General features: G+C 56.9%; 1 protein-coding gene and 1 non-coding gene across 3 annotated transcripts in view; one reads left to right on the plus strand and one right to left on the minus strand.

Annotated features, from left to right (window-relative positions):
• The window catches only part of CUEDC1 (CUE domain containing 1), an 84,836-nt gene that overhangs the window by 46,318 nt on the left and 12,459 nt on the right, over positions 1-26,059 (plus strand). Inside the window, exons 1-3 of one of the 2 annotated variants that reach the window (XM_065908795.1) lie at positions 10,204-10,516; positions 16,578-17,113; positions 21,296-21,423. In XM_065908795.1, the coding sequence (XP_065764867.1) occupies positions 16,784-17,113; positions 21,296-21,423 (458 nt within the window). In that variant the 5' untranslated portion in view covers positions 10,204-10,516; positions 16,578-16,783. Of the gene's footprint in view, positions 1-10,203; positions 10,517-16,577; positions 17,114-21,295; positions 21,424-26,059 lie in introns of those variants that run through there. The other variant, XM_065908794.1, reaches the window with a different exon arrangement.
• On the minus strand, positions 335-407 carry TRNAE-UUC (transfer RNA glutamic acid (anticodon UUC)). Its single transcript has one exon. It is a non-coding gene; the product is annotated as a tRNA-Glu (tRNA).

Below are 26,059 nucleotides of genomic sequence, written 5' to 3' on the forward strand. Positions count from 1 at the left end.
TCCCCAGAGGGCTGTTTTCTTTCTAATTGACAAAGGACAAGGGTCTCATTTCTACCAATTTCCTTGAGGGCCTGGAGGTTAAGTTCTAATGAGGTGCAGGAGGGGTGCAGGGTAAATCCTTAGCCTCTGACTGACCCCTGCAAGGTAGGGAGGGGAGCAGGGGTCTGTTCCTCAGGATCTAGGGATGAATGGTTCTTTTCCAAGGACCCCAGGGCTCACTGAAAGCCGTTTTCCTTTTCCAAGGACGCTGAGGCTCACTGAAAGCCGTTTTATTCTTATTTGTATTACATTTTTGCAGGGGGGTGGGGGCGGCGCTCAGCTTAAAGGATCTTAGTTCCCCAGCCAGGGATTGAACCTGCACCCCCAGCAGTGAAAGCACAGCGTCCTAACCATTGGACCACTGGGGAGTTCCCTGTGTTGTGTTACCTTTTTTAAAGACAGATTTCTCCCTGTCGACTGACTTTCCTCTCTTCCTCTCTCCTCCCCAGCCTTCATCCTCCCTGTCCCAGAGTTAACTAATTCACTTCGCTGCCTTTCCCACTCTGCTGGTGGCGGAGATGTGACTCTTGCAGGGAAGAGCTGCCACCTCGAAACATTCACCTGGATATTCATGGTGGGGGGCGCCCTGGAGGGCTGTTTGCTATGCTTTCCTGGATTCTGGGAGACACTCACGTGGTTGGAGGAGGGATGCTGTGTTTTGGAAGAGGGGCGTTATAGGGAGGTGGTCTCCCCGAGCTGGGGCTGCCCCTCCAAGCCGGATGTGGGGAGAGTTGTCCCCCTCCGACCTGGGGTTCCTGCTGTGCTGGGGTCAGAGGCGCGAGATCCCCATCTTCCCCTCTGCTGCCTGTCTGCGTCCTCCCGGCCTTAGAAGCCCCGATGTACCCCTACTGGATGGACGGCTTCCCTGGTGGCCCAGATGGTAAAGAACCAGCAGGCAGTGCAGGAGACCAGGATTCGATCCCTGGGTAGGGAAGACCCCCTGGAGGAGGGCATGGCAACCCACTCCAGTATTCTTGCCTGGAGAATCCCATGGACAGAGGAGCCTGGCAGGCTGCAGTCCATGGGGCCACAAAGAGTCAGACACGACTGGGCGGCTAGCACTTTCACCCCTGCTGGAAGGCCTCTCTGATTGAAAAAGCCGAGGTAATGAGTGAGCCTGTGCTCTCTGTGTGGACCCACCGTGTCTGAGGGCCGTGGGTCCACTTGTACTTTTCCACAGGGGCCGGGCCATCTCAGCCGACTTTCCACGTGGGACCTCTGTGTGTCTGAGCCTGTGCTTCTGGTTGTGCAATTCTGAGCCTGCCCCACCCTCCCCGCTCCTTCCTGAAAGTGAAATGCTACAGTCCTTGCTCAAGAACAAAGGCCCAGAGCTCAGCCCTGCATGTTAATGATTTTCAAGCGTGGCCACTTCCTCCTGCCGGGGCCTGACTCACTCACTGCTGCCCAGGGTGGTTGGGATGGAAACCCAACTTGAAGAGCCCAGAGCCACACAGGGGGGCCCTGCTGGGTGTGGGAGCTGGCCCTCAACCCCTGCGGGAGGGGACGCCTGTGGCAGGCAGGCCATGCCCGCTCCACTCCAAGCTGCGGGCCACCCCCTTGTTTCCTGTCTTCCCGCTCCCGGCCAGTGCACGTAGCACTTCTCTCTTGCTCCAGGGTGACGCCACATTCCTTCTGGAGCCCCAGTTTCCCCCTTTGCCCCGTGCAGAGATCAGAGGCTCCCCGTTACAAGTGGGGTGACAGTGTAGTGAGTGTTTGGGGACCTGGGCTCTGGGGTAGCATCCGGAGCCCGCCACTTCCTGGCTGTGGGACTTGGGCAGGTTATTCGCAGGATAGCCTACCTTGTCGGGCTGCGGCGAGGATGTGGTGGAGGTGGAGTGCCCAGCACAGTGCCAGGTGAAACCCTGCTCTCGAGCACAGGCCCAGCCTAGAGCCTGGCCGAATGGAGAGGGCTCCCCCAGCCCTGGAAACCGTCAAGTGCCATGCACACGGAAAGCACCATCGTTTGGGGGCAGTCAGCACTTACTTCAGAGTGAGAGAATGATCTATTTTTAAGGACTGGGATCAGCAGTCATGGGCTACAGTTTACAGATGTTTCCCACTGGGCAAGCCGGCTTTTCACTCTTGCCTTTCCTGTCAATCTTTCCTCTCTGGTTTGCACACGCACACGGGCTCCCCCTCCACAGAGGTCACTTGAATCTGAAATCATCCCGTATCTGTGGGCTGCAGGTCTGATAACCCCCGTGGCGCCTCTGTCAAGGATTGATAAACCTCGAAGGATGAGTCAGGTATGTTTGCCAGCAGCCAGCAGTGCTTGAGCACTGGCTGAATACCGCGTGGTGTTTCCACAGTGCGCATCGAGGCGCCACAGGACTAGGGGATATCCAGCTGCTTTTGAAAGGTCCCAGCGACGGCTGGACTTGCTGCCCCACTGTTGCCTTGCACCCGTTAAAAGTCTGGCTGACATGCAACCCACTTGTAGGCTGGGGCCATTCTGGCTACGGCCTCTCTCCCACCCAGCCCTCACGCCCATCCTCTGCTGGGAGAAGGGGTCCACACATCCCTGGCTGTCAGCTCCTCAGGAGGGACAGAGCGGCTGCGAGTTTGGGCTTGTGGGGCAATTTGGCAGAGCCTTTGTTTGACGACTGTTGATCAAGCCCAGGTGTGCGGACCTAATGTTTACAGAATCCTGCTTGACTCAGGCTGGAATGAAGAAAATAGATATTCAAGGGAGTAGGGAGGTGGCACTGGATAATCCAAAAGCCATTTGTCTAGGGCTTGGAGCCAGAGATAAGTAAGGTGCTTTTGCAGATCTCCCTAAATCAGCCAGACAGGGATTCTTTTTAATGTGTGCTTGCAGTGTACATTGGTGGCTCCAGGGACTGAACAGTCCATGAAACTCAGCTCAAACAGCTGTGGACCATCTGGAGACTCAGGGCAGACACGGAGGATGCCAAGAATGAAAGGGATCTTGGAGATCCATGCCCATTTTTCAGACGGGAATCTGAAAGCAAGGTCACTTGGTTGGTTTGTGATGGAACTGAGATCAGACTCCAGGGCTCCAAACTGTAAGGGAGTGGTCCTCACACTCTCCTGGTCATTAGAATGATGTGGGGATCCTGTGAATATGCAGATTCCCAGGCTGTCTCCCCAGAAATTCTGATTAAATAGTGAGGTGGAGAATATGTCTTCTTCGCAAACCGTTCAGAAGGCTCTGGTGAAGGTGGTCTCCGCCATCCTCTGAGATACGTTGCTCTAAAGCAAAGAGCATTTGCTTCTTAGACTGATAGAGAAGTACCTTTGCGTTTCCCAGAGCCGTGTGAGCAGGTCAGCAGCAGTGCAGGGAACAGGTGGAGATGCACACAGCTCTGGGTAAACCCAGGCTTGAAAGCTGGTAGCAAGTAACTGGTGTGTCAGAAGACGTGACAGGCTCACGCTCTCTCTCCTGTAAGGGCATGCCATCTGGATGTGGTGCGGTCCTGGGCAGCCTTTAGGTCACACGCGCCTCCTTGTCCCTGTCTGCATGCTGGCTCTGATCGTGGTAGAAGGTAATGATCTGCAGGACTGGATTACTGTGAGGATTAGCATGAGGCACGGAAGCCCAGCCCAGCACCCGGTCAATGTCAGGCTCCCTCTTTACTAATTGCCGGGGGAGGGAGGCAGGGCAGGCCTCTGCCTAATGTCTTCATAGAATGGGCTTCTGCTGGAATTTCCTCTGAGGACAGGCATTCTAATTCTGCAGCTTCAGAGAGGGGACAGGTCCTTCCAGCCCCGGGGTCCCCAGGATGCAGCCACCCCCTTCTGCAGAGCAGCCGTCATAGTGGTACCTAGCATGGGGGTGCCTTTCTCTGGCACCCCTCTCCCACCCCCCACTCCCACTCATGTCCTTGCATCTCTGGGAGGTTTCAGTGATAGGTGAGGTCAGATTGAATAGGGTCTGCTTCTCTCCATTTTCTGAAAATGGAGACTGAGGCCCTCTGAGGCAAAGGAGGCTGGTTCTGTGACCCCTGCCCCTGCCTGTGTGAGGGCCAGAGCTCCCAGCCCCAGCGGGCTGAGGTCCATGCCTGGACTCCCTTCCAGGAGCCGGTCCTGCAGGGAACCAGGAAGCCGCTGCCCCGGTCGGGGCGTGCCACTTCCCTGTCTTGTTCTGGGCAGATTTGCTGCCGAGCAGGTCAGCCCGACCTCCCCGTCACCATCGGTGCGCCTGATACCGTGCAAGCCGCGCTGGGCATAGCTGGGGAAGAGAGGAGGGCCTCATCTGGCCCCGCTGTCAGCCTGGGGGAGGGAGGGGCTTGCAGGGTGGGGCCGTGGGAAGGCCGAGGGTGCGTGCGCTCAGGGCACCTTACCGTGTATTTGTGTCTAGGACAGCGTAGCTGGAAAAACACAGCTTCCGAGTTGGGCGAAGAGAGGAGCGGATGGCGTGCTGGGCTGCGGGGAGAGTTCGGGGAAACCTAAAGGAGTGTGGCCCATGACTGTGGCACCCTCCCACCAGGGAATGCTTTGCGGGAGCTGGTGTGTGCGGCACGCTCAGGCGTGTGAGCTGTGTGTCGGTGTGCTGGGTGCACACACACAGGGGGAGAGTGCTGACCCAGGGGGCCACGATCTGGGTTCAGATCCCAGCTCTGTGGCCACTGAGCTTGGACCTTGGGCAGCACACACACACGCCATCTGGCAGGGAGAACACGGCCTTTCCTCCTGCCTTCCTAACCCTGGTGTCTCCGGAGGGCATGTGTGGGCCTGCGGGTACGTGGCATGGAGCAGCGTGGGTCAGGGATGGCCGGCAGCTGGCCTCTGGGCGCCCCGCCGAGGCGGGTGGGAGCGAGGGGAGGGGGCCGCCTGCGGCTGGGAGAGGAGCTGGTCCGGTAATGGCTCTAAACAATCCCATCTGCCGCCCGGGCCACTGGAATTTCTGATGGTGTCCGCCGCCTGCCGAGGGGGCCATGGCCCTCCCCCTGCAGCTGCCGCCTGCTCTTTTGAAGCCGGGCCCTCCCCAGGCCTCTGCTCCCCTGCCCTAGGCCTGCATTCCTTGGCTGCCTGAGGCGCACTTCTGAGAAGGGCCTGGTTCGGGGGGCCCGCGCTCCCACTGTCCAGCCCAGGCCCACTGCAGGGGGCAGGCCCCATCAGACCCGCCTGCCCCAGCAGCAGCGGGAGGCCCCACACAGGGCTCCCGGAGCACCCCAGCCCTGAGCAGCGCCTTCTGCTGCATGCTCCCATCACCCCCACAATCAGGACCGGGTTCAGGATCGCGACCCCGGGTCTGACTCCGAGGCCAGGCTCTGGAAACACACCCTCTTATGTACCCCGAGGCTGAGTGCACGTGATGTCCCACAGGATCAGGGGGTACACACACGAGGACATGCGCTCAGAGCAGTCCCCCCCACCCAGGCGGCGGGGACCCGGGTGGAAGCCGGGCTCGGCCCGAGGCGAGGCTCACCCTCAACCGCTGCACTCTTACCCCAGACTCAGCGCCGGTAAAAGCCAGCGTGTGGTTTTCCCTCCACCAGGAGCTTCCTGGCTAGACCCTGCCCTGCGCTGCCCCCAGGGAAGGGGGCCCATGCTGTGGTCTGACCTCTGAAACGACTGCGGCATCAGCCATGACCTTGCCCCGGAGGGAACCGTTGCGCTCCCGCAGCTCCACCAGGAGGTGGGCAGCACCCTTACCTGGAAGCGGGGCTCAGGGGAGTGTGTGGGAGCAGCCTGGTTCCCACCGAGGCTGGGGGGGCTTGCCCAGAAAGTCCGGGCAGGAAGGACTGGGTTGGGATGTGAAGGATTACAAAATTTTCAATCCCTGGAGGCTCTGCGGTTTGCTTTTTTCTTAAGACTTTTTCCTATCATCATTCAGTGTTTGTTTGGTTTAGTTTTTTAAAATCAGAGAACAGTGTAAGGCAGGGGTTCAGAAGAGCATGGACTCTGGGGACGGATTGTTTGGATTCACATTTTGGCTCTGCCACTGACTCTGACCCCACAGAAGTTATTTAAACTCTCCTAGTCTTCAGCAGTCTTCATTTGGGCTTCCCAAGTAGCGCAAGTGGTAAAGACCTTGCCTGCCAGTACAGGAGATGTAGGAGATGGCAGTTCGATCCCTGGGTTGGGAAGATCCCCTGGAGGAGGGCATGGCAACCCATCCCAGGATTCTTGCCTGGAGAATCCCATGGACAGAGGAGCCTGGTGGGCCACAGTCCATGGGGTTGCAAAGAGTCGGACACAGCACATACAGTCTCAGCTTATCTGTAAAATGAGTATAATAATTACTTTACTGTGGGACTTTGATAAGATCGTGCATGCCACATGCTTGGAAAGTGGCAATTAGTAAGCATTCACAGATATTTACTATAACTGTTCTTAAAAAGTAAGTCATATCCATTGTAGACAATATGTATGTGAAAAAGGAACAGAGAAAATCACTGCAGTGCCATCACTTTGATATTCTTTATTTGCTTATTTTACTTATCTATTATTTATGGCTGTGCTGGGTCTTCATTTCTGCGTGCAGACCTTCTCTAGTTGCGGCGATTGGGGGCGACTCTGGTTGCAGTGCGTTGGCTTCTCCGTGCAGTGGTTTTTCTTGTTGCAGAGCGTGGGTTCTGGGCGCACAGGCTTTAGTAATTGTGGTGCCTGCGCTCAGCAGTTGCGGCTCCGGGGCTCTAGGGTGCTGGCTCAGCAGTTACGAAGCATGTGCCTAGTTGTCCCATGGATGTGGGATCCTCTTGGACAGACCAGGGATCAAACTTGTGTCCCCCGTGTCGGCAGGCAGACTCTTCAACACGGAGCCACCAGGGAAACCCTCTGCCTATTTTATTTTTAAATCAATAAGCATGAACAAAAATTTAAAACATACCAAAGGATTTACAGCAAAAGTTTCCTTGATCTGTCTCTTGTGACCTAATTCTCCCCAGTGAAAACCCATGTTAGCGATTTCTTAAGAATTTCTTTTGGAGCCCACTCCCTCACCCTCTCCATATGTACAGACATGCTTGTGTGCTAAGTCACTTCAGTCATGTCGGACTCTTTGCGACACTGTAGCCCGTCAGGCTCCTCTGTCCATAGGATTCTCTGGGCAAGAATACTGAAGTGGGTAGCCATGCCCTCCTCCAGGGGATCTTCCTGACCCCGGGATGAAACCTGGGTCTCCTGCATTGCAGGCAGGGTGGCTTAGATGGTTAAGGGTCTGCCTGCAATGCAGGAGACCCAAGTTCTATCCCTAAGTTAGGAAGATCCCCTGGAGAAGGAAATGGGAACCCACTGCAGTATTCTTGCCCGGAGACTCCCATGGACAGAGGAGCCTGGTGGGCTACAGTCCTTGGGGTCACAAAGAGTCAGATATGACTGAGCGACTAACACTTTCTTTACCACTAGTGCCGCCTGGGAAGCCCGTGTATAGACGTACACATACCATAAGGCAGTAGAGGACAGAGGATACACTTCCTGTTCTGAGCCTTGCATCGTTCCCCTAAGCAGTAGGTCTTGGGCACAGAGATACCTCACTTTTGTTTACCATTGTATGGTGGTGGTGGTGGTTTAGTCAATAAACTGTGTCCGATTCTCGTGACTCCATGGACTGTAGCCTGCTGGGCTCCTCTGTCCAGGGGAATTCTCCAGGCAAGAATACTGGAGTGGGTTGCCATTTCCTTCTTCAGGGGATCTTTCTGACCCAGGAATCAAACCCGGGTCTCCTGCATTGCAGGCAGGTTCTTTACCGACTGAGCTACGAGGGAAGCCATTAAATATGTTATGCGGATCCCATAGAAATGGAATTCATGGATCAGTGGGGGAGGGGTGTGAAGTGTGTGGGAGTGTGGGGAGGAGGGCCCTCCGCTGCTCTGAACGCCCCTCCCTGCTCTTGGCTCCTTGGCATGTGCAGATCCTGAATTGTGTGGCATCACTGACTGATCACCTATCCCAGGGGCCCAGAGGCATCTCTCGTTCCTGCCCAGACCTCGGGGCTCAGCCCCAGCCCTTGCAGGCCCAGCCTGTGGAGGGGCCTCCTCCTGCCTGAAGGGGAGGCCCGGGGAGGGGCAGCTGGCCCCTGTTTCCCGAAAAGCTGGCCCCGGGCCAGCATGAGCTCACGCCTGGAGTCAGCCCAGCCTCACTGCCTTGCACCTGAGCTGGCTGCCAGCTCCCCTTTCTCCGAGCTTGGGCCACTGCACTTGGTCCAAGGCACAGACACGTTCCTGCCAGCCCAGAGGGGCTCCCCAAGGCTGCAACCCCTGAGTGGGGCCCCAGGGAGCAGCCTCCTCTCTGTCCACTGAGGGCGGATCTCCTCTCTTCCTCGGCACCTGGGTTGAGTGTCTTGGCTGAGCTGATGGCGTTTGTTGATGGAGAGAGGGACTGTTATGGAAATAGTCCCCACCAGTTCAGGTGGAGATGGAAAGCATTTGGTTGCCCAGGCAACGGACAACCTTGGCAGAGTGGAAAAAAGGTTTATGTAAGGAAATTGCTGTGGTTCCCTCTCCTCTGGTAAGCTTTGCCTGCAGACTCCTTCCTCCCTTCTTCCCTGGACACCGGGACAGCGCCAGGGGCAGCTCTGTCCCGTGAGGACTCCACTCTGCTCACAGTTGTTGAGTTCTTGCCGGGGGCCTGGCCCTGTGCGCGGCTCTAGAGATGCAGAGGGCGGTCAGGCCTGACTGTGTGAGACTGCTAGATCTGGAGTCAGATCTCCTGGGTTCACATGCCATTTTGGCCACTCAGCTGTGTGACCTTAAGCAAGTTCCTCAACTCCTCTGTGCCTCACTTTTCTCTCTATAAAGTAGAAGTAGCATTGGTAGCATGTACCTTTCAGGGCTATAGCGGGGATGAAAAGGCATTAGCTTGCATGAGGCACTTGGAATAGTGGTTGGTGCATAAAGAAGCGGTGGTAAGTGCTGTGTTATCATCGTTGCTATTACCACCATCATTCTACCAAGATGAGCCAAGCAAATGACAGGTCACTCGTGCCCTGGATGGGTGGGCTTCGTCTTGAATCTCTTCAACTGGAAGGCAGAGTTGACTTCTTGGCCCTTTGACAGTGGCCAAGCCCAATGTTTGGGCCTCAGAAACAAACCTGAACAACGGTGTCCTTAGAACTGAGGCTCTGGGGCCAATCCTTTCATGGGGAGGGACTTTATTAAAGTCTTTGAAACGTCTCACCCTCATTTTTTTTTCTTCCATAGATTTTTTTAAAGTTTTATTTATTTGGTTAATTATTTTTGGCTGTTTCGGGTCTTCGCTGCCGCGCACGGGCTTTCTCTACTTGCAGCCGCCTGGCCACTGCTCACGGTGGTACCCGGGCTTCTCCTGACTTCCCTTGGTTTCAGACCACAGGCTCTGGGTGCGCACATTTAAGTTGTTGTGACCCACCGGCTTAGTGGCCCCTTGGCATGTAGGATCTTCCCAGACCAGGAATGGAACCAGTGTCCTCTGCACTTCAAGGCAGACTTAACCACTGGACCACCAGGGAAGCCCCTCCTATAGGTTTTTAAAAGATATTTTGGGGGGAGGCAGATTATTTTTTTCCTGCCCCAGCCTTAGATTGGACTGAATGGTGGGGGATGGCCCAGAGAGGTGAGTGGCTAACCCGAGGCCACACAGCCAGGCGTGGCAGAACTGTCTTTCCCCGTCTTCCCGCACCTCTTCCGCTCAGGTCCAGCCAGGCCGCTGTTTCCCGATGTCTGTGCCCGAGGGTGCCCCCTGCCCCTTCCTGACACCCCCTCCCCCGGGAGCGGGCACAGGTGTGGCTCCCCAGCAACTCCGCGCAGCTTGGCTCGGGAAAGAGGCTGGCTTTGTTGCGGGCCCAGCAGCTGGGGCCGTTTGAGTTTCCATTAAGCTGTTTCCGCGCCTTGGGCGGGAGCAGGAGGCTCGGCATTTAAAGGTCACCCGGCTTTTGAAGCTGCAGTGACATTAATAGCTTGGGAAGAAAACAAGCCTGTACGGAGTGGAGGACAAGGCGCCTCTGTCGGGGCCGCCACCCCCCGCCCTGCGCCGGGCACTCACACGCACACACACACACACACACACACACACACACTCTCGGACACTCACACACACTCGGATACTCACACACACAGCCCCTGACAGCCTCTCTCTGTCTCTTGTTCCCCCCTCCCTTTCTCCCCCTTTGGGGCCTCTCCAGCTCAGAAACCAAGAAGCTTGGGCAGACTTCCCTGCGCCCTGCCCCCGCCACGTCCGAGGTGACAATTGCCCAGGGAGACAGATGCCCCGGGCCCGGCGGTCTCTCCATGAACGCAGCCGTCACCCACTTGAGGTTCCCCCAGGACCAGCATCCCAGGGGTCCTATGACCTCATTCCGGCCCTGCTGGCCTTTGCAGCCTGGATTCCTAATGAGACAAAATAAGCCAGGGCCTGGTCTTCTCATACGGGAAATGGAACAGCTGGCAAGCAGGGTGTACCTTGCGTGCCAGTTCTAATCACTCGGTGGTGGCTTGTCCAGAGCGCCGGGTTGAACAGGCTTCTGAGGCCGTGCGGGTTGCAGAGGACAATGCCTCGATGGATTAGTGATGTCTGCCACGGATGCCGGGTAGGGGTGAGTGGCATGTGTGCCTTCTGTTTCCCACCTTGAGAATAAATTAGCCTGAAACCCTCCCTGTCTTGCATTCTGAGGCCCCTGGGGCGGCGGGGGGCTCCCATCCCCTTTAATCATGAGGCAGAGGGGCGGGTGGCCTGGTCCCTGGGGAGGAGCCGCTCTGCCTTCCCTTTCTTGCGAGCGGCTGTGGCCTGAGCCCTCGGACGCCACCTAGTGGCCTGGCACGGCTGTGCCGCTGGGCTGGGCCCAGAGTTTATTAGGCAAGAAGGGACAGCGCGTCCCGCTGACGGCTGCGATCACAGCAGCCCAGACAGATCACAAGATCTGGCCTGTCCTTCGGCCCTGGGGGTTTTCAGAGAGGAGAGCTGGGGGCGTGCAGGGACACGGCCGGCCTCGGGTAGTCGTTCCAGAACGACAGAAGAATCAGTGGGGCGGTGGGAGTGGGGGGTGATGCAGAACAGCGCTGGCCCCGGGGCCTCTGGCCTCCTGTGCTAAGCGCCACCTTTTGGGGTTGAGTCCTGGCCCTCCCAGAAGGCAGTAGAATTTCGATTCAGGTCTTGGAGGGGAGTCGACTTCCTGCCCTCCGGAGCTGTCGTTGGCTTGGAAAGACCGGCCTGCCATCAGCCTGGTGTGCCAGGGAGGAGGCCCTCAGGCCAAGTGGTGGGGGCGCAGGTACCTGAACTGCGTCTTGGGGACGTCCTGGCCTCGGTCGCTTCGTCCGTGAGGTGGGGCAGTACTGCACACCCTGTGTAAGTGACAGGTTTGCTGTGAGCGCTAAATGAAAACGTGGAGGAGAACGGGCTTTGGAAATGAAGAAAGCACCCCGTCCCCACCATTGCAATGAGCTGGGGGAGGAAGACGGGACGAGAACTCACAGGTGCTGCGCTCCCAACCTCTTTCCGTCCCGTCTTTACCGGCCGCCTGATAAGCTATCTTGGAGCTGCTGCTGGCCATCCGTGTGGAGGCAGCAGGTCGGCCATGCAGGTGTGGGGGTGCAGGGTGTGTTCCTGGGAGACGTCGCGGCAAGAGAAATCTGGGAGGCAGCATTCAGCGTGTTGTCGATGTTCAGTCGCTCAGCCGTGTCCGACTCTTTGCGGCCCCGTGCACCGCAGCAGGCCAGGCCTCCCTCCCCCCACCGTCTCTCGGAGTTTGCCCAAGTTCACGTCCATTGCATTGGTGATGCCATCTCATCCTCTGACGCCCTCTTCTCCTTCTGCCCTCAATCTTTCCCAGCATCAGGGACTTTCCAATTTGGCATGTAGATGGTGTTTAATGATGTGGGACTAGATAAGATCACTCAAGGTGTAATTGTAGCTCTGGAAAAGGGCCATGACCTGGGCCGGAGGTCACATCATCCTGTCTCGTCAGGTGCTCCCTATGTTCAGTTACCTGTGTAAGTTCTATCATAAGCACCCCTTCCACGTAGGTGTTATCTCAACTTTGACAGAAGGAAGCCGAGGTTTAGAGAAGTGAAGTGATTTCTCAAAGTCACATAGCTTTTCCAGGACCAGGCAGAACTGGGACTGGGATTCTGGCTCCTGGACTCTCCCCTTCCCGACGTGGGCCCTACCTGGCCCTGCAGGAGACTCGCTGGGATGACCTTGGGCGAAGTCAGGAGAATGACTCTCGGGCGGCTGGCCCACCTCCCTGGGCCAGGCCTGGAGTGACTCAGGCCTTGGCTGTCTGCACATGCTTGGAGGGAAGCTTGGCTGCCTGCCGCCCCTGCCAGGCCTGGGTTCCTCTCTGGGGAGGTTGGACGGCCTGGCTCCCCAGGGCCTGGGGGAGGACAGGTGTGGGGTTCTGCCTCCGAGTCCCCAGGTTGCTCACAAGCTGTGAGTTCAGGCGATCTTTTGAGCCTGCCTCCAAGGTGTCTAACGGGCTCGGCAGGTTTGATTCACTTCCTTTTTCAGCAGTCAGGAGTTGTCGCCCTCTGTTTCCCTGCCAGTGCCCTGTAGCCAAGATTCAGAGAGGTGGAGGAGTGATTTCCTCAAGGTCACGGAGCTGGTTCTGGGGTGGAGCCAGCAGACCCCCTCCCTGCACCCACCCCCAGAGCTGTCTGGGTCCCCTTTCCTGTGTGGAACGGTAGTCTGGCTGGGCCCAGTCTCCTGAGCCTTTCTGAGGTTCTGGGGCTCTTAGACTTACAAGCCTGACTTGGCGTTTGGGGCTCTTAGGACGTGAGTGCCTAATTTTGGCCTCTTTACATGCTGGCTGTGTGGCTTTGTGCAAGTTACCTGACTTCTCTGAATTGGTTTCCATAGCTATGAAACGGGGATGATAACATCTGTCTCTGGAGTTGTAAAAGATTACACGTGAAAGCACTGGCCTGAGCTTGTGACCCTGTCTCCTGCCTTAATATTTCCATGTGTTTTAAGTGGCTTTTCATTTCAGCTGTGCTGGTTGCGGATGGCAGCCTGGCATGGATGACTCTGACCCGAGGACAGTCCTTCTCCTTGCTCCCAGCCATGCTGGCCAAGCCCCAGTCCTGACCTCAGCTTCTGCATTTGAGCTCAGTGAGGGGCGGGGGGCGGGCGGTGGTACCCTGAGAAGCGGGAGCTCTCACATCCTCACCTGTGTTAATTAAAGACATCCTGGTTTGGGAAGTCCATGGGTCCTTGCAGAATCCTGTGAAAATGGCATTTCTGCACATCACATCCGTTTCCCTGTGTTTTCCATTACTGTTTCAGAGCCACCTTCTCCTCATCCACAGAAACACCCTTTGATGGAAAAGCTGAGGCTTTGCCACTTCTTGCACTATGTCTTGGGCATCTCCTCTGGTCTTGGGTCTCATCTCTTCATCTGTAATGTGGAGCAGCCTATGGGGCAGGCTTAGAGTTGTCGGCTTGTTTACATGTCAGGGCAGACACGCAAAAATGCTCTTTTTCAAGGCTTTACACCGGGGGTAAATGGAAGTGGCTGCTGGGGCTGTGGGGTCTCCAGCTGCTCAGGGAAGCCCGGCCTCCCCCAGGGCTGTGAGGATCGGGATCGCCTTCCTGAGGGCTGACAGAATTCTAAGGGGTTGATACCCAGATGCAGGGGAAGGCTCCCCTTGAAGCCCCTACCCCATCGGCTCCGGGATCACTTGGCTGGGATGCCAACTGCCCCTGGCTCTGTGCCAGCCTTCTGGGGCAGTAGCAACGATAGTCATGCAGCTAACCACTTTCCAGGCAGGGTGCTCGGGATCATCCTGTTAATTCTCATTGAAGTCCCATTCGTATAGGTGAGGTCCTGGGCACAGAGAGGAGAGGATGCATGGACGAGGTCCCGCCGCTGGAGTGGCAGAGAGGAGGGGTGCAGCCTGGGGCTGAATCGGGGCACTTACTTAAATAGTAGGAGGGTGAGAATGCCTCATGGGGGCTTCCCGACACTGAGGCCCAGAGGCTGAGCGACTTGTCTGGAGGGTTGCTGATGGGGAAAACGTGGTCCCCGTCATCTCCCTTCTTCCTCTGTCGGGGTGGATCAGGTCCTGGCCTCTTTCTCCAAGGTACTGCCTTTTGGCAACATGGGAACTGGGTCCCTCAATCTCCCTTGCAAATTACTCGAGGGGGAGGCTGAAGGTGGCTTTGCTCCAGAGGCATCAGCACCAGGCACTGACCCCTATGTGTGATGACACCAGACAGCAGACTGGCAGTCCTGGTCTGCCACCCCGGCCCCCGGGGCACTGGCTTCTGGGGCCTCCTGGCCCTCGGGCCCTCGTTGGAAGCCTCAGGGCACGTTTCCAGAACCCAGGACAGACACCAGGGTGGAGCCCCACTTTGGAGGACGTTTTAGCAGCGTCCCCTGACCTTCCAGTGTCAGGGGTGATAGGAGGCGTGGCTGTGGGGCACCGGGGAGTCCGAAGCTGGCTGTGGGAGGCCACGTCATACTTGGCTGCCTTCCTGTGTTCGTTCTCATAACAGATTTCTTGGACTGGCCATTTGAGGTCATGCCTCTGCGCTTCCTCGTGAGATGGCTTTGGCCTCTCTGATCTGTGACTCGCTCATCTAGACAAGAAGTGGGGTGGAGGAGGCTGGATAATAAATCATACTTAACTCAGTCATCAGACTCCTACTCAGGCATTAAAAATCATGAAGTAGATCTCTGTGTTCTGACATAAGGAGATGGCTGCAATCAATTATTAAGTGGAAAAAAACATAAGTTGCATAGTAGAATTTATGCTTGATCACATTTGAGTAAAGTGAATTCATGCATATGGTAGTACACGCATAGAAAAAAGTATCTAGATGTAGGTGTGTGCTGTGCTGTTCTCGGTGGCTTCAGTCGTGTCCGACTCTTTGCGGTCCGTGGACTGTAGCCCACCAGGATCCTCTGTCCATGGAATTTTCCAGGCAAAAACACTGGAGTGGGTTGTCATGCCCTCCTCCAGGGGATCTTCCCAACCCAAGAATTGAACCCACATTCTTTACCACTGAGCCACTGGGGAAGCCCAGATATAGACTGTTAACTGGTTTTCTCTGCGGGCGGGAGGCGATGATAGTTCTGTAACATCAGTGTCCGGAGGCTGCCTGGGGCCCATGTGCTTCTAGATTTGAATACAGCCCGCTTCCCTGGGACTAGGCAGACACCCGCCCAGCAAGTCCCAGAATAGGAGACCCAGACAATTTCCACATCCCTCGGAGGAGGTGGAGATCTGAAGGACATAAAAATCTCAGCACGGGGGCACTGGAAGGGCTAAGGGGACCGTATGATCTCATTTTACCTGTGAGAGGACTGACCTAAAGAAGGTGCCAGTGGCAGGGATGGGTCTTCTGACCTTGGGGTGAGGGACGGCACTTCCACTGCCCCTTTCTCTGTTCTAGTTTTCTTTCCATCATCAATTAACTGTTGAGATCATGGCGAGGAAGAGCCTCGCACTGTTTTGCTCACACTGGCGTTTATCTATCAGCTGTTAGGATGATGACCTAACATTAGAGAAGTCTTAGGAATATCCTTTGATGCAACAGTCCCTTAAAATAAAGCTGGCACTTTTCTACAATTAGAAAAATTACCGTACATCCTGGGATAAGCCTAAGAAAAGTCAGAACTTGATGGTTTTAGATACATTCAACACTCAGTTGATGGCACTAACAGAAATGTGACCTTGGTAGTGATTGACACCCTGGTTCTGAGTGGGCTGCACGGTGTTCTGCCGTAGGTTTCAAGGAGGTCTGTGCAAAACGGGAGGTGCGATGGTGGGGCCCTGAGGGTGGGAGGTGAGGCAAGCAGAGACTGGATGGGGCTGGAGACCAGAGCGGAGCACCGCCAATGCAGAAGCCACATGCCCCAGTCACATCCCCGCAAGGGCTGGGGAGTGTGCATAACGGGTGAGACCAGTGGCTGAGGGGCCGCAGGAAGAAGTGAAAGTGTGAGTCACTCAGTCACGTCTGACCCTTTGCGACCCCATGGACTGTAGATCTGTCCATGGGATTCTCCAGGCAAGAATCCTGGAGTGGGTTGCCATTCCCTTCTCTAGGGGATCTTTCCAACCTAGGGATTGAACCCCCGTCTCTGGCATTGCAGGCAGATTCTTTACCATCTGAGCCGCCAGGGAAGCCCCTCAGGGGCCACAGTCCTGGGTTCAAATCCCCACCGTCTCCACTTTCTCAGGTCTGTGCCTCAGTTTTCCCATCTGCATAAGGGGGATCTAAGCACCCACCTCATAGTGGTGTCATGAGTTAACCGGCAGGAAAATATGTAGGATGTGAGTGAAGTGAAGTGGCTCAGTCGTGTCCGACTCTTTGTGACCCCATGGAATGTAGCCTACCAGGTTCCTCCATCCATGGGATTTTGCAGGCAAGAGTACTGGAGTGGGTTACCATTTCCTTCTCCAGGAGGTCTTCCCGACCCAGGAATTGAACCCAGGTCTCCTACATTGTAGGCAGACGCTTTACCGTCTGAGCCGCCTAAGCCCTTGTTAATTGGGAAAGAGCTCTAGCTGTGTAACTACCATAGGTGGAGAGAAAGCAGAAAGAAGCAGTTCTCCCGAGGGCGTGGCCCAGGGGTGGGGAATCGCCCTAACCCCCTTGTTTTCCACCCCGAGCTGGAGTGGGTTGCGTTCCGCTGACTCTGTCTCCCTCGGTTTCAGGTGGGATGGTCCGTGGAGCCGGCCCCAGGATGCTGCCCGGGTGTGGATGACCGAGCCGCCAGCCCCCTACGGATGCCGCGCCCCAGCCTTCTGACCCGGGGACCCCGCCCGGCGCGGGCCTGAGCTTCCGAGCAGCCACGGCGCAGGGACCCGGGGGAAGGGGCTCGGCGCCGGCGGGAAACATTCTCCCCCAGCGACTGGGCAAGATGACCAGCCTGTTCCGCCGGAGCAGCGGCGGTGGGGGCGGCGGGGGCGCGGCGGGCGCTCGCGGGGCCGGGGCCGGCGCGGCCGCCTCGCAGGAGCTCAACAACAGCCGGCCGGCCCGCCAGGTGCGCCGCCTCGAGTTCAACCAGGCCATGGACGACTTCACCACCATGTTCCCCAACATGGACTACGACATCATCGAGTGCGTGCTGCGCGCCAACAGCGGCGCCGTGGACGCCACCATCGACCAGCTGCTGCAGATGAACCTGGAGGCGGGCGGGGGCGGCGTCTACGAGGACAGCTCCGACTCGGAGGACAGCATACCCCCAGAGGTAGGGGCACGGCCCCGATCGATCCTTCAGCGGGAGCTCCAGCAACTAGTTTGAACCTCTTAGAGGACTTTGAGTTATACTCCTGCCTGGGTTCCACCTCTGGAAACTGGTACCCAAGTCAGCCCAGTGGCCTTGGTTTCCGGGCAAAAATCAGGCAGCACCTTCTCAGAGCTGTGCCAGGCACTTGCTAGTTCCTGGGTCAGGGGTCATCAGAGTCAAGGAGATTGTTCAAAACCTAGACACGTGGGTCCCACCCCAAAATACCGAATCCCCTCTCCGGGCTGGTGCTGTCTGGTCTGTATGTTTGGAGTCTTGCTGCTGCTAAGTCGCGTCAGTCATGTCCGACTCTGTGTGACCCCACAGACGGCAGCCCCCAGGCTCCTTTGTCCCTGGGATTCTCCAGGCAAGAACACTGGAGTGGGTTGCCATTTCCTCCTCCAGTGCATGCGTGCACGCTACGTCGCTTCAGTCGTGTCCGACTCTGTGCGACCTTATGGACAGCAGCCCTCCAGGCTCCTCTGTCCACAGGCTTCTCCAGGCGGGAACACTGGAGTGGGCTGCCATTGGAGTCTTGGGGTATCCACTTAGGCCAGCGCAGAGTCTCCGCCCTCATCAGAGTTCACGGTCCCGGGAGGACTAGAGGCAGGTGTCCAGCAGTGGCAGTCCACAGGAGTGAGTGCTCAGATGGGGAGAGTGGAGGAAGCAGAGAGGAAGAGATGGCTGCCCAGAGGAGGGGTGAAGAAGAGGCAAAGGTGTGCAGACAGAGCGAACAGCTTGTGCAGAGGCAGAACAGAGCAGGAGCCCTTAGGAGCTGGTGGCAGGGCCTCTGTCAGGTTCCTCGAGTGAGCAGAGAGCAGGAGGCCTTGCAGCTGACAAAGAAGGGAGAATGTTCTAGAGCAGCAGGAACCACGGGAGATGGGTGGCACATCAGACTTGCGAGCTCAGTTCCTTTGCCGGAGGCATGAGGGATACGCAAGCAGTTGTTTCCTTTCTCCAGGGAGGTGGCTGGGGGAGAAGGGACCCACCCACCGCCTCGGCCCATCTGCTGGGTGTGGCCAGGCCTCCGTGACCCCCCCATCCAAGAGTTCACATCTGGCCTCCCATCCTTGGTAGGACCTGCAGTCCTGGGCCCAGAAGGGGCACCCGGAGTCTTTGAGAAGAGGGTCACTGCCTGCAGGAGAACCTGGCATGTGTAGCCATGGATAAGACGGAACGACCCAGCAGAATGGATTCAGCTCTGCTCTTCACTGAGTCCCAGCCTGGGCCAGGCATCATCCTATATGCTTTATGTGTCATCACTTCAAACCTTCACACACTTCATGAGGTGGCATTATTATTATCCCGTTCACAGTGAGAAACCTGGACCCTGATGTGGCCTCAGAGTCCTTCTGAACACAGACCTGCATGTGGCCGTTCTCCATCAGTCAGAGTCATCCCGCTGGGCAAAGCCCCCTCTCTCTTCCTCCTGTCGGGGTGCTGCCTGGGCGTTCTCTCTCTGGGTGGAGGAGAAGCTCTGTGGGCAGTGACATCTGGCTCATCCCTGTGTCACCTGCAGCACCCAGGACAGTCACTGTACATAGCAGGCGCTGGAGAGTGTTTGTTGAATGAGTAAATGTTGCTGCTGTCTTTGCACAGCTTTCTTTAGTCTCTTTTCCTGGGAGAGCACACCTTGGCTCTGCCTGGATCAGCCAGTGGATCCTCTTTGCGAAGAGGAGGGGTGTGTGTGCGTGTTTGCAGATACTGCCTTTAATTCTGAGCTGGAAGGAAAGTTCTCTGCAAACACTGACCCCTTCCACAGTCTCATTTGTCCTGACAGTCTGGTAGGTAGGATCGTGTTTCCCCCGTTGTTTACAGCACCCACAGCCCCGTGACCCTCTGTAAAAGTCCCCTGATGCCCTCGATAGGCCTGCACTGTGTGTGCTTCTGTTTTTCTAAGTATCTGGCTTTCCAGATGGAGCCCCTTCTCAGCAGCCCCCTTGGCTGTTTCCCCAGCCCTCATCTTTGGAGCTCTGCGTGGGCCCGTCGGCAGGCGGTTCCTGAGCCAGCGGAAAGTGCTGCGGAAAATTTATGAGCAGCAGCTGGGCTGACAATAACTGCTGACTGGAAAAAGCCCCCTCTCTGGGGGCTGATGAATGGTGGGCTGGCCTGAGGGGTATCCTTGCCACAGAGAAATGTCTCCCGTCAGATAAATGGCCTGGACCTTGGCCTCCAGAGCACCTGGCAGGCATCCATCACCCACACGGGGCTAAGCCGGGAGGCCAGGGAACCAGAAACTTCAGCACCTTTAGAGGCAGAAGGACAAGCTCACTGTGGCTCTCGTGGCATTGCGGGGGAAGGGGAGGCCAGAAGCACGACTGGGGTTACTTCTCCCCGAAGACTGGGGGTCAGCCTTTCCGGGGTGTGCCTGGCCTGCTCTCTGCCTTCTGGCTTCATCCGGCTCCAGGAGCCTCTGATGGGTGTCTGGTTCTTGGAGCCCCCGGAGGCCGCGCTCAGCGGCAGGAGCGGCTGAGGAGAGAGACCTCACCGCCCCCTCCTGTGCGGAGGCCTGAGGGGCAACGGCTGCGGGCCTCAGTCAGAGAGACCCCCAGCAGCTTCCCTCTGGGAACAGTCTTACGGAACTCGCCCCTCCTCAGCCATCTGACTCAGACCGGCTTCAGTGGGGCCAGGCCAGGCCGGCCACTGAGGGGCAGCGGTGGGGTTGGCCGGCGGCCCCAGCTTGGAGCCCTGTCCCTTAGAGCCGTGGTCTGCCAGGGACCAGGACTGGATCTTTTACGGTGCTCTCGCTCGCTCTCCTTTTCTTCTGGAAGTTCGGGGTAAGGAGAGCAGTGGCCCGAAAGGCAGCTACCGTCTTTTTTTTTTTCCTGCAAAAGCATCTGTTTAAATACTTTCTGCCTCAAAGGAAAGAACGTTAGTGCATTCCAGAGCAGGAGGCCTCCTTGGGTCAGGCTGGCTGGGTGTGTACGAAGCGTAGCAGTGTGTGTGCGATGGCGGTATGGTGGTGAGCACAGATGCTGCCCGAAACACGAGGCAGTGTGTATGTGTGCATGCATGCTTGCTCACCCAGCCTCCCGGCCGCCGTGGTATCCCTGTTGAGACCGGGTGCCCGAGAGTGGCTGGGCGAGGCCAGGGGCGTGCAGAGGCATCTTAGTGGTGACTTCTGCAGACTCACTTGGGATTCCGATTTGGGGCCAGTTGACAGGCTCCGAGCCCTTCGTATGTGTCCTTTGGTCTTGGAGGTGAGATAGGTGCAGAGCTGGGGAAGGGCTGGGGCGGGGACTTTGTGACCTGCGCCTTCCTCTGGCTCCAGACCCCTCTGGAGAAGGGTTCAGATCAGCCCATACAGCAGGAGCCTGGCCTTTGCCCAGCATTTGGCCTCGCTTGCCCCCTTTCTCTGGCTCCTGGATGAGGAGAGGAATCCATGATGATGGGTCTGGGCTCTCACTTTGCTGGTTTCTGCCCTGAGAATCCAACCTGGGTGTGCCGGCATTGTGTCCGAAGGAGAGACTCCTGCTGTAGACACCACATCCAAGTTAGAGACTCAGTTCTAGAAACAGTGTGTGGCTTTTGCCGTGTTCATCAGTCAGCCTGTGCCTCAGTTTCCTCATCTGTAAAATGGGGGTGATGATCCATATCCTACTCTGCCAAGTTGTTTGGGCTTGAGGTGAGTTAATCGGTGTGGAAATTCTTTGAGAGAGGATAGGAATGATGTGAAAGCTATTTACCAAAAGTAACACATGAACAGAAGAGTTCACAAGGCCCAAGCAGGCAACTCAGTGAAGTTTCATCAGCACCCGGATCAGGAAGCATCAGCAGAGCCTGGAATGCCCCTTCTCAGCCTCCCCATCCCCAGAGGTCACACTGCTCCAGCTGCGATCCCTGTGAAGTTGTTTTGCCTGGTTTTGAACCTTACTTGGATGGCTCTGAGCATTCCTCCGGGGACATGTGCGTTCACGTCTGCTGTGTGTGTTGGAATCGTGGGCTCAGAGGTAGCCTATGTGCTGAGTGCCAGTGCAGGAAGCCAGATAGTTCTGCAGAGCGGTGGTTGTATCACTTTCCACTCCCACCAGCAGTAGCGGAATTCCCTGACTACACATCCTTGCCCACGCTTGATGTTTTGTCTACATGTTATTTCAGTTCAAGGAAGGGTTGTTAATATTTCTTTCTTTCTTGTCTCTGATGCAGATTTTGGAGAGGACCTTGGAACCCGATAGCTCTGACGAGGAGCCCCCGCCTGTGTACTCCCCACCTGCCTACCACATGCACGTGTTGGACAGGCCTTACCCACTGGCTCCCCCCACTCCACCTCCCCGGTAAGAATCTCCCCCCAGAGTGCAAGGCAAGGGGCAGGAGGACCGGGGTTGGGATTGAGTACAAGCCCAGAGGGCAGCTTGGCCGGGTCCCTCCGTATTCCAACCGGAACAGGCTTCTACTGCAGCAAAATGCATTTTAGCTAGAACCCAAGGAGAATTCTCAAGCTCTAAGGATTCCAAGAACAGACATCCACTGAATTCGTACTCTGGGTTAGGCGCTATGCTGAACACTGGGCAGGACACAGAGTTAAAAAAGGCTCAGCCTTCACTTTCTGGGAGTTTATAGTTGAGGGAGATGCAGAGTGGGGATGACAGACACCTAGAAGGTGTACTGACGCTTCCCCTCCTGTGCCCATGGCAGACATCACTAACTGATCACCGTGCTCTTGCTGGCTCAGGTAAGATGGAATCTCAGAATCCTCTGCAACACAGTGCTCACTCCCAGTCATCAGTAATCAGTGACGTGGATATTTGAGGTTCTAGGGAGATTGTGGGGATTTTTAAGCAGTAGGAACAAGTAAGTCTCTTTTTCTAGGGTAATTTGATAATTGGAAGCAGACAGTAGACTGCTAGGTGCCTGGAGACTTTTTCCAAGTCAGGGACTCTGTAATTTAGAAGTTTATAATGAAGCTGGTCTCTGAAGTGCTTGTGTTTCTGGACTCTGCGCTTGAGGTGGGGCTTCTGGTATCCTTGCCTGGGAAATCCCATGGACAGAGGAGCCTGGCAGCCTGCAGTCCACGGGGTCACAAAGAGTCGGACACGACTGACCGACTAACACACTTTCCCTGGTGGCTCAGATGGTAAAGAATTCACCTGCCAATGCAGAAGACTCGGGTTCGATCCCTGGGTCGGGAAGATCCCCTGAAGAAGGAAATGGCAACGCACTCCAGTATTCTTGCCTGGAGAATCCCATGGACAGAGGAGCCTGGCAGGCTGCAGCCCATGGGGTCGCAGAGTTGGACATGACTTAGTGTCCACACAACCACAGCAGGCATTTGAGGTGGCTGTTGGAGCCCAGGCCTCTCTTTGTCCTGGAGCTGCTCATCCTGAGAATGACTGAGGCCTGGGATGGGGAGGGGAGGCGGGACATGATAGAACAGGAGACTTGCTCTGATGGATCTTGCCTTCCGGGGATCCTGGGAGTCCCAGGCAGTAGTAGTGGAAAACTTTGTGGTCATACAGGCATAGCTAACAATAACAACTCCCATTATTAAGCCCCCTTCAAATGCCAGAAAATGGCAAGGTTCTTTACCTATACCACAGCTTTCAAACCATCTAACAACTTGTGAGGTAGGCACTGGTGTCATCCCCACTTTATAGATGAGGAAACTGAGCCCCAGAGAGGTTTTATAACTTCCCTAAGACCACAGAGCTGGAACCTGAACCCAGGTCATTCTGACTCCAGAGCCAATAAAACGCCATCCCCTGCTGTGTCCTGTCATCCCCTAATGAGAAAAACCTCTGTGATTGTAGCTCAGGAAGTGGATAGTGGCCTGTGAAGTTGTTGGGAGTGGGGAGCATTGTTTGAAGTCAGGGACAGAAGCAGAGCTGAGGCTGTAATGAGGGAGGCATAAGTGGGTAGTCTGGGTGAAATCTTGGTAGAACTTGCAGCCCAGGGTGGATCACGATGCCCAGGGCTAAATGATTTTCCTTTGATATGTTTTTTAATATTCCAAGATGCTTTTGCAAAAAAAAAAAAAAAAATAGTTCAGTTTCTATTAGGCAGAACAGTTCTACCTACTTTTCAGAAGGGAAAACTTAGCCCATCAGAGACAGCATCCCACTGTAAACTGGCACGGATATCCTAGCTGCATCCTTCTCTCCCTCCCTGGGTATCGTCGGTGGAGGAGGGCAGAGGTCATGCAGCCTGGTGATAGGAGCCCCAGTGGGGGACAAAGCGACCTCTGCACTAAACTAAGGCTCTGGAAGCCTCACTCACACCCTGTGACTTTGGACGAGCTCCTGCCCTTGCCTGAAGTTCAGGGGCCTGACCTGGACAGGAAGGCTTTGCTGGGCTGGGGGTGGATCCACGGAAGAGAGCCTGTGAGCTGTGGAGTCAGACGAGGCCATGTTCTCCCCACCTCCCCCTCCCTCAGCCGTCTTAACTCCTGATTCTTGAGGTGCCTTTGGCTCGCTGCTTACCCTGTTTGGGCTCCATTTGCCTCATCTGTGAAATGGGAACACTCATCCCCGTCTCAGCACTCTGGTGAGGGTTGAACAAGATGCTGTGTGTGGGACACTTAGCATGGGCCCAGGTATGAACCAGACATGTCAGCAGACGTCCCACCTGGCCGCACAGCGGGCCTCTAAGGTCAGCTCTGCCGGTGAACACTGAGACCAGGGTTAAGGCTGCCCCCAGAGGCTGGTGTTCAGAAGAGGCAGGCCCCACCTCTGAACACCTGCCGCGTTGCTCTGCTGACCCTGCTAGGCCCAGATGGCCCAGATTCCAACCCCCACCCCCGCCCCCAGGGCCTCATGCAGTCTCTCCACCCAGGACGTGCATTTCTAGCTTTTAGGAGCCATCTGAAGCAGACAGGTGCTGAGCTGTGTGTGATACAGAGGCGAGGACCCTGCTACCCTGACCTCCCAGGGAGATCAGAGTCTGGGGGCGGGAGCAGACAGGGCAGTCCAGGGAAGGCAGCAGAGGAACTGAGGTCCAAACTGCAATCTGCCAAAGCGGAGCAGGAGGGCATTCCAGGCAAAGGCAACAGCACACGCAAAGAAAGGCCTGGAGGCACGAGACGGGGCACCATCCGAGAGAACTTCAGCAAGTGTGAAAAGGCGTGGTGAGACTGAGAGGCCGGCAGACAGTGGAAGCCCGCCTGGGTCCTCCAAGGAGCTCTGACCTTATCCTGCACCCAGGGGTTCAAGAAGGAGGGTGGCGGGATCATGTTAGTGTTTTAAGCATCTCCTTCTGGCTGCTGGGGACCATCAGAGTTGAGTTGAGGGGGCGGGGCAGGAATGGCCTGGCTCCTTTCTGCCACCTCCAGGCACTGGACTGCCTTTGAGACCAAAGGTGGAGCAGAGTTTGGGAGCTGCTGGGGTGCAGAGAGGCAGGGAGCATGCCTGGAGTGCCGGGACCCCGGGGCCCAGGTTTCACCAGGAGGATCTGTGTGCCCGGGGACGGGCCTGGCCCCACCTGGGCCTCCTTGCCTTTACCAAAAGTCTTGCTTGGAAGGCTTGTTGCTGAAATCCTAGGCTCTGATATTCTTCGGGTAAGCCTGGGGGTCTGAGTCTGTTGGCGCTGGGAGTTCTAGTTCTGGGTGCAGAGGCAGAAACTCTGGGCCAGAAGAGCCTTCCCAGCCTTCCCTCTCCTTTTCTTCCCCCAGCCTGTCCTTGCCTCTTTCTCCTGAATGAAAGACTGGCTCTGAAGTCCCAGCACCCCTCCTCACAGGCCACCTGCTGTTCTTCTGTTGAAATTACAGCCTTGGAAGTTTTCATTTGCCTCTCAGCTCATTTCTGACATTCCTTTCCGACCACAATGGAGGTGCCTGGGCTGCCTGTGCTCAAGGCCCCCCCTGGCTCTCGCAGCTGTGGGCTGACCTCATCTCAGCCTGAGCCAGGGCAGGGGGCTCAGCCAGCCCCCTCCTCCAGGGCCGTGGGCCCAGCATCGAGGGACCCTCAGCCTCCAGCTCCTTGTCCCCCTCCCAACTTGGGTGCTCAGTAACAAATGGCTACAGGGGGCCAGCTGCAACTCTGGGGTGCTCTCCAGGGCTTACCTGGGTGACTCTGGGTGTGGTTGAGTTGGGGTGGGCACCCATGTCCCAGTGAAGACCCTGAAACCACAGGAAGGGTGGTGAGGCTGGAGGCGATCTCTCCAGGGTGCTGGGAGTAGGGGGGTGGGGTGGGGTGAGGGGTGGTCTGGCCCTTGGAGCAAAATGAAGTTGCCAACTCTGTCGGGAGGCGGAGAAGTGATGAAGCAGGAAACGCGCCCAGATTCGGAGTCCCCGGCTGTGATGCAGCGCCCCCGCCCCGCCCCTCTGGAAAATTCCGGCGTCTGTACAGCAGAGGGGCCCGGGGTTCCCTGGCTGCCGTCTGGAGCTGCGCTCCCACCACGCACTTAGCAGCTTGTTATCCTGTCTGCTGCCACCCCCGCCCTTCCCCCTGGGCCGCCAGGCCACCCGCCCAAAATAGAAAAGGAAAGGAAGTTATTTCCATCGTCAGTGGCAGCCCGGAAAAGCTCCCCTCCAGTGAGTGGGCGGGCGGGATTCCTGGAGCTGGAGACCAAATCAAAGCCGGCCCCGCGAGAGCGGCCCCCACCGCCCCCGGCGCTCGCCTGCCTTCCCCGTGTGTCATTTCCCTGATTCAGCAGAACACGTGTTCTGCGGTTGCCACGCGGCAGGCCGCCGGGGAGCTGTGGGGAGCTCCTGGCCCGGCCCCAGGCTACCCTCAGGCCAGGACGGCGGGGCGGGAGGCCGGGGGTCAGGGCGGGCACGTGCCCACAGCCCCCTTCCTATCCCCCCTCCGCTGTGGACTCTGCCCGCGGCCAGGAGAGCAGCCCCTGCTGGTCCCACCCTCCGCACGCCTTTCCAGCTTGCTGTTCAAGGCAGCCTCACGAGGGGCTCCCACGCACCTGGGCAGGGGGGCAGCTGTTTGCAGATGAGGGGACAGCCCCACAGGGGACACCCACCAGGTC

This window comes from Muntiacus reevesi, chromosome 18 (assembly GCF_963930625.1).
Source record: "Muntiacus reevesi chromosome 18, mMunRee1.1, whole genome shotgun sequence".
NCBI classification, from domain to species: domain Eukaryota; kingdom Metazoa; phylum Chordata; class Mammalia; order Artiodactyla; family Cervidae; genus Muntiacus; species Muntiacus reevesi.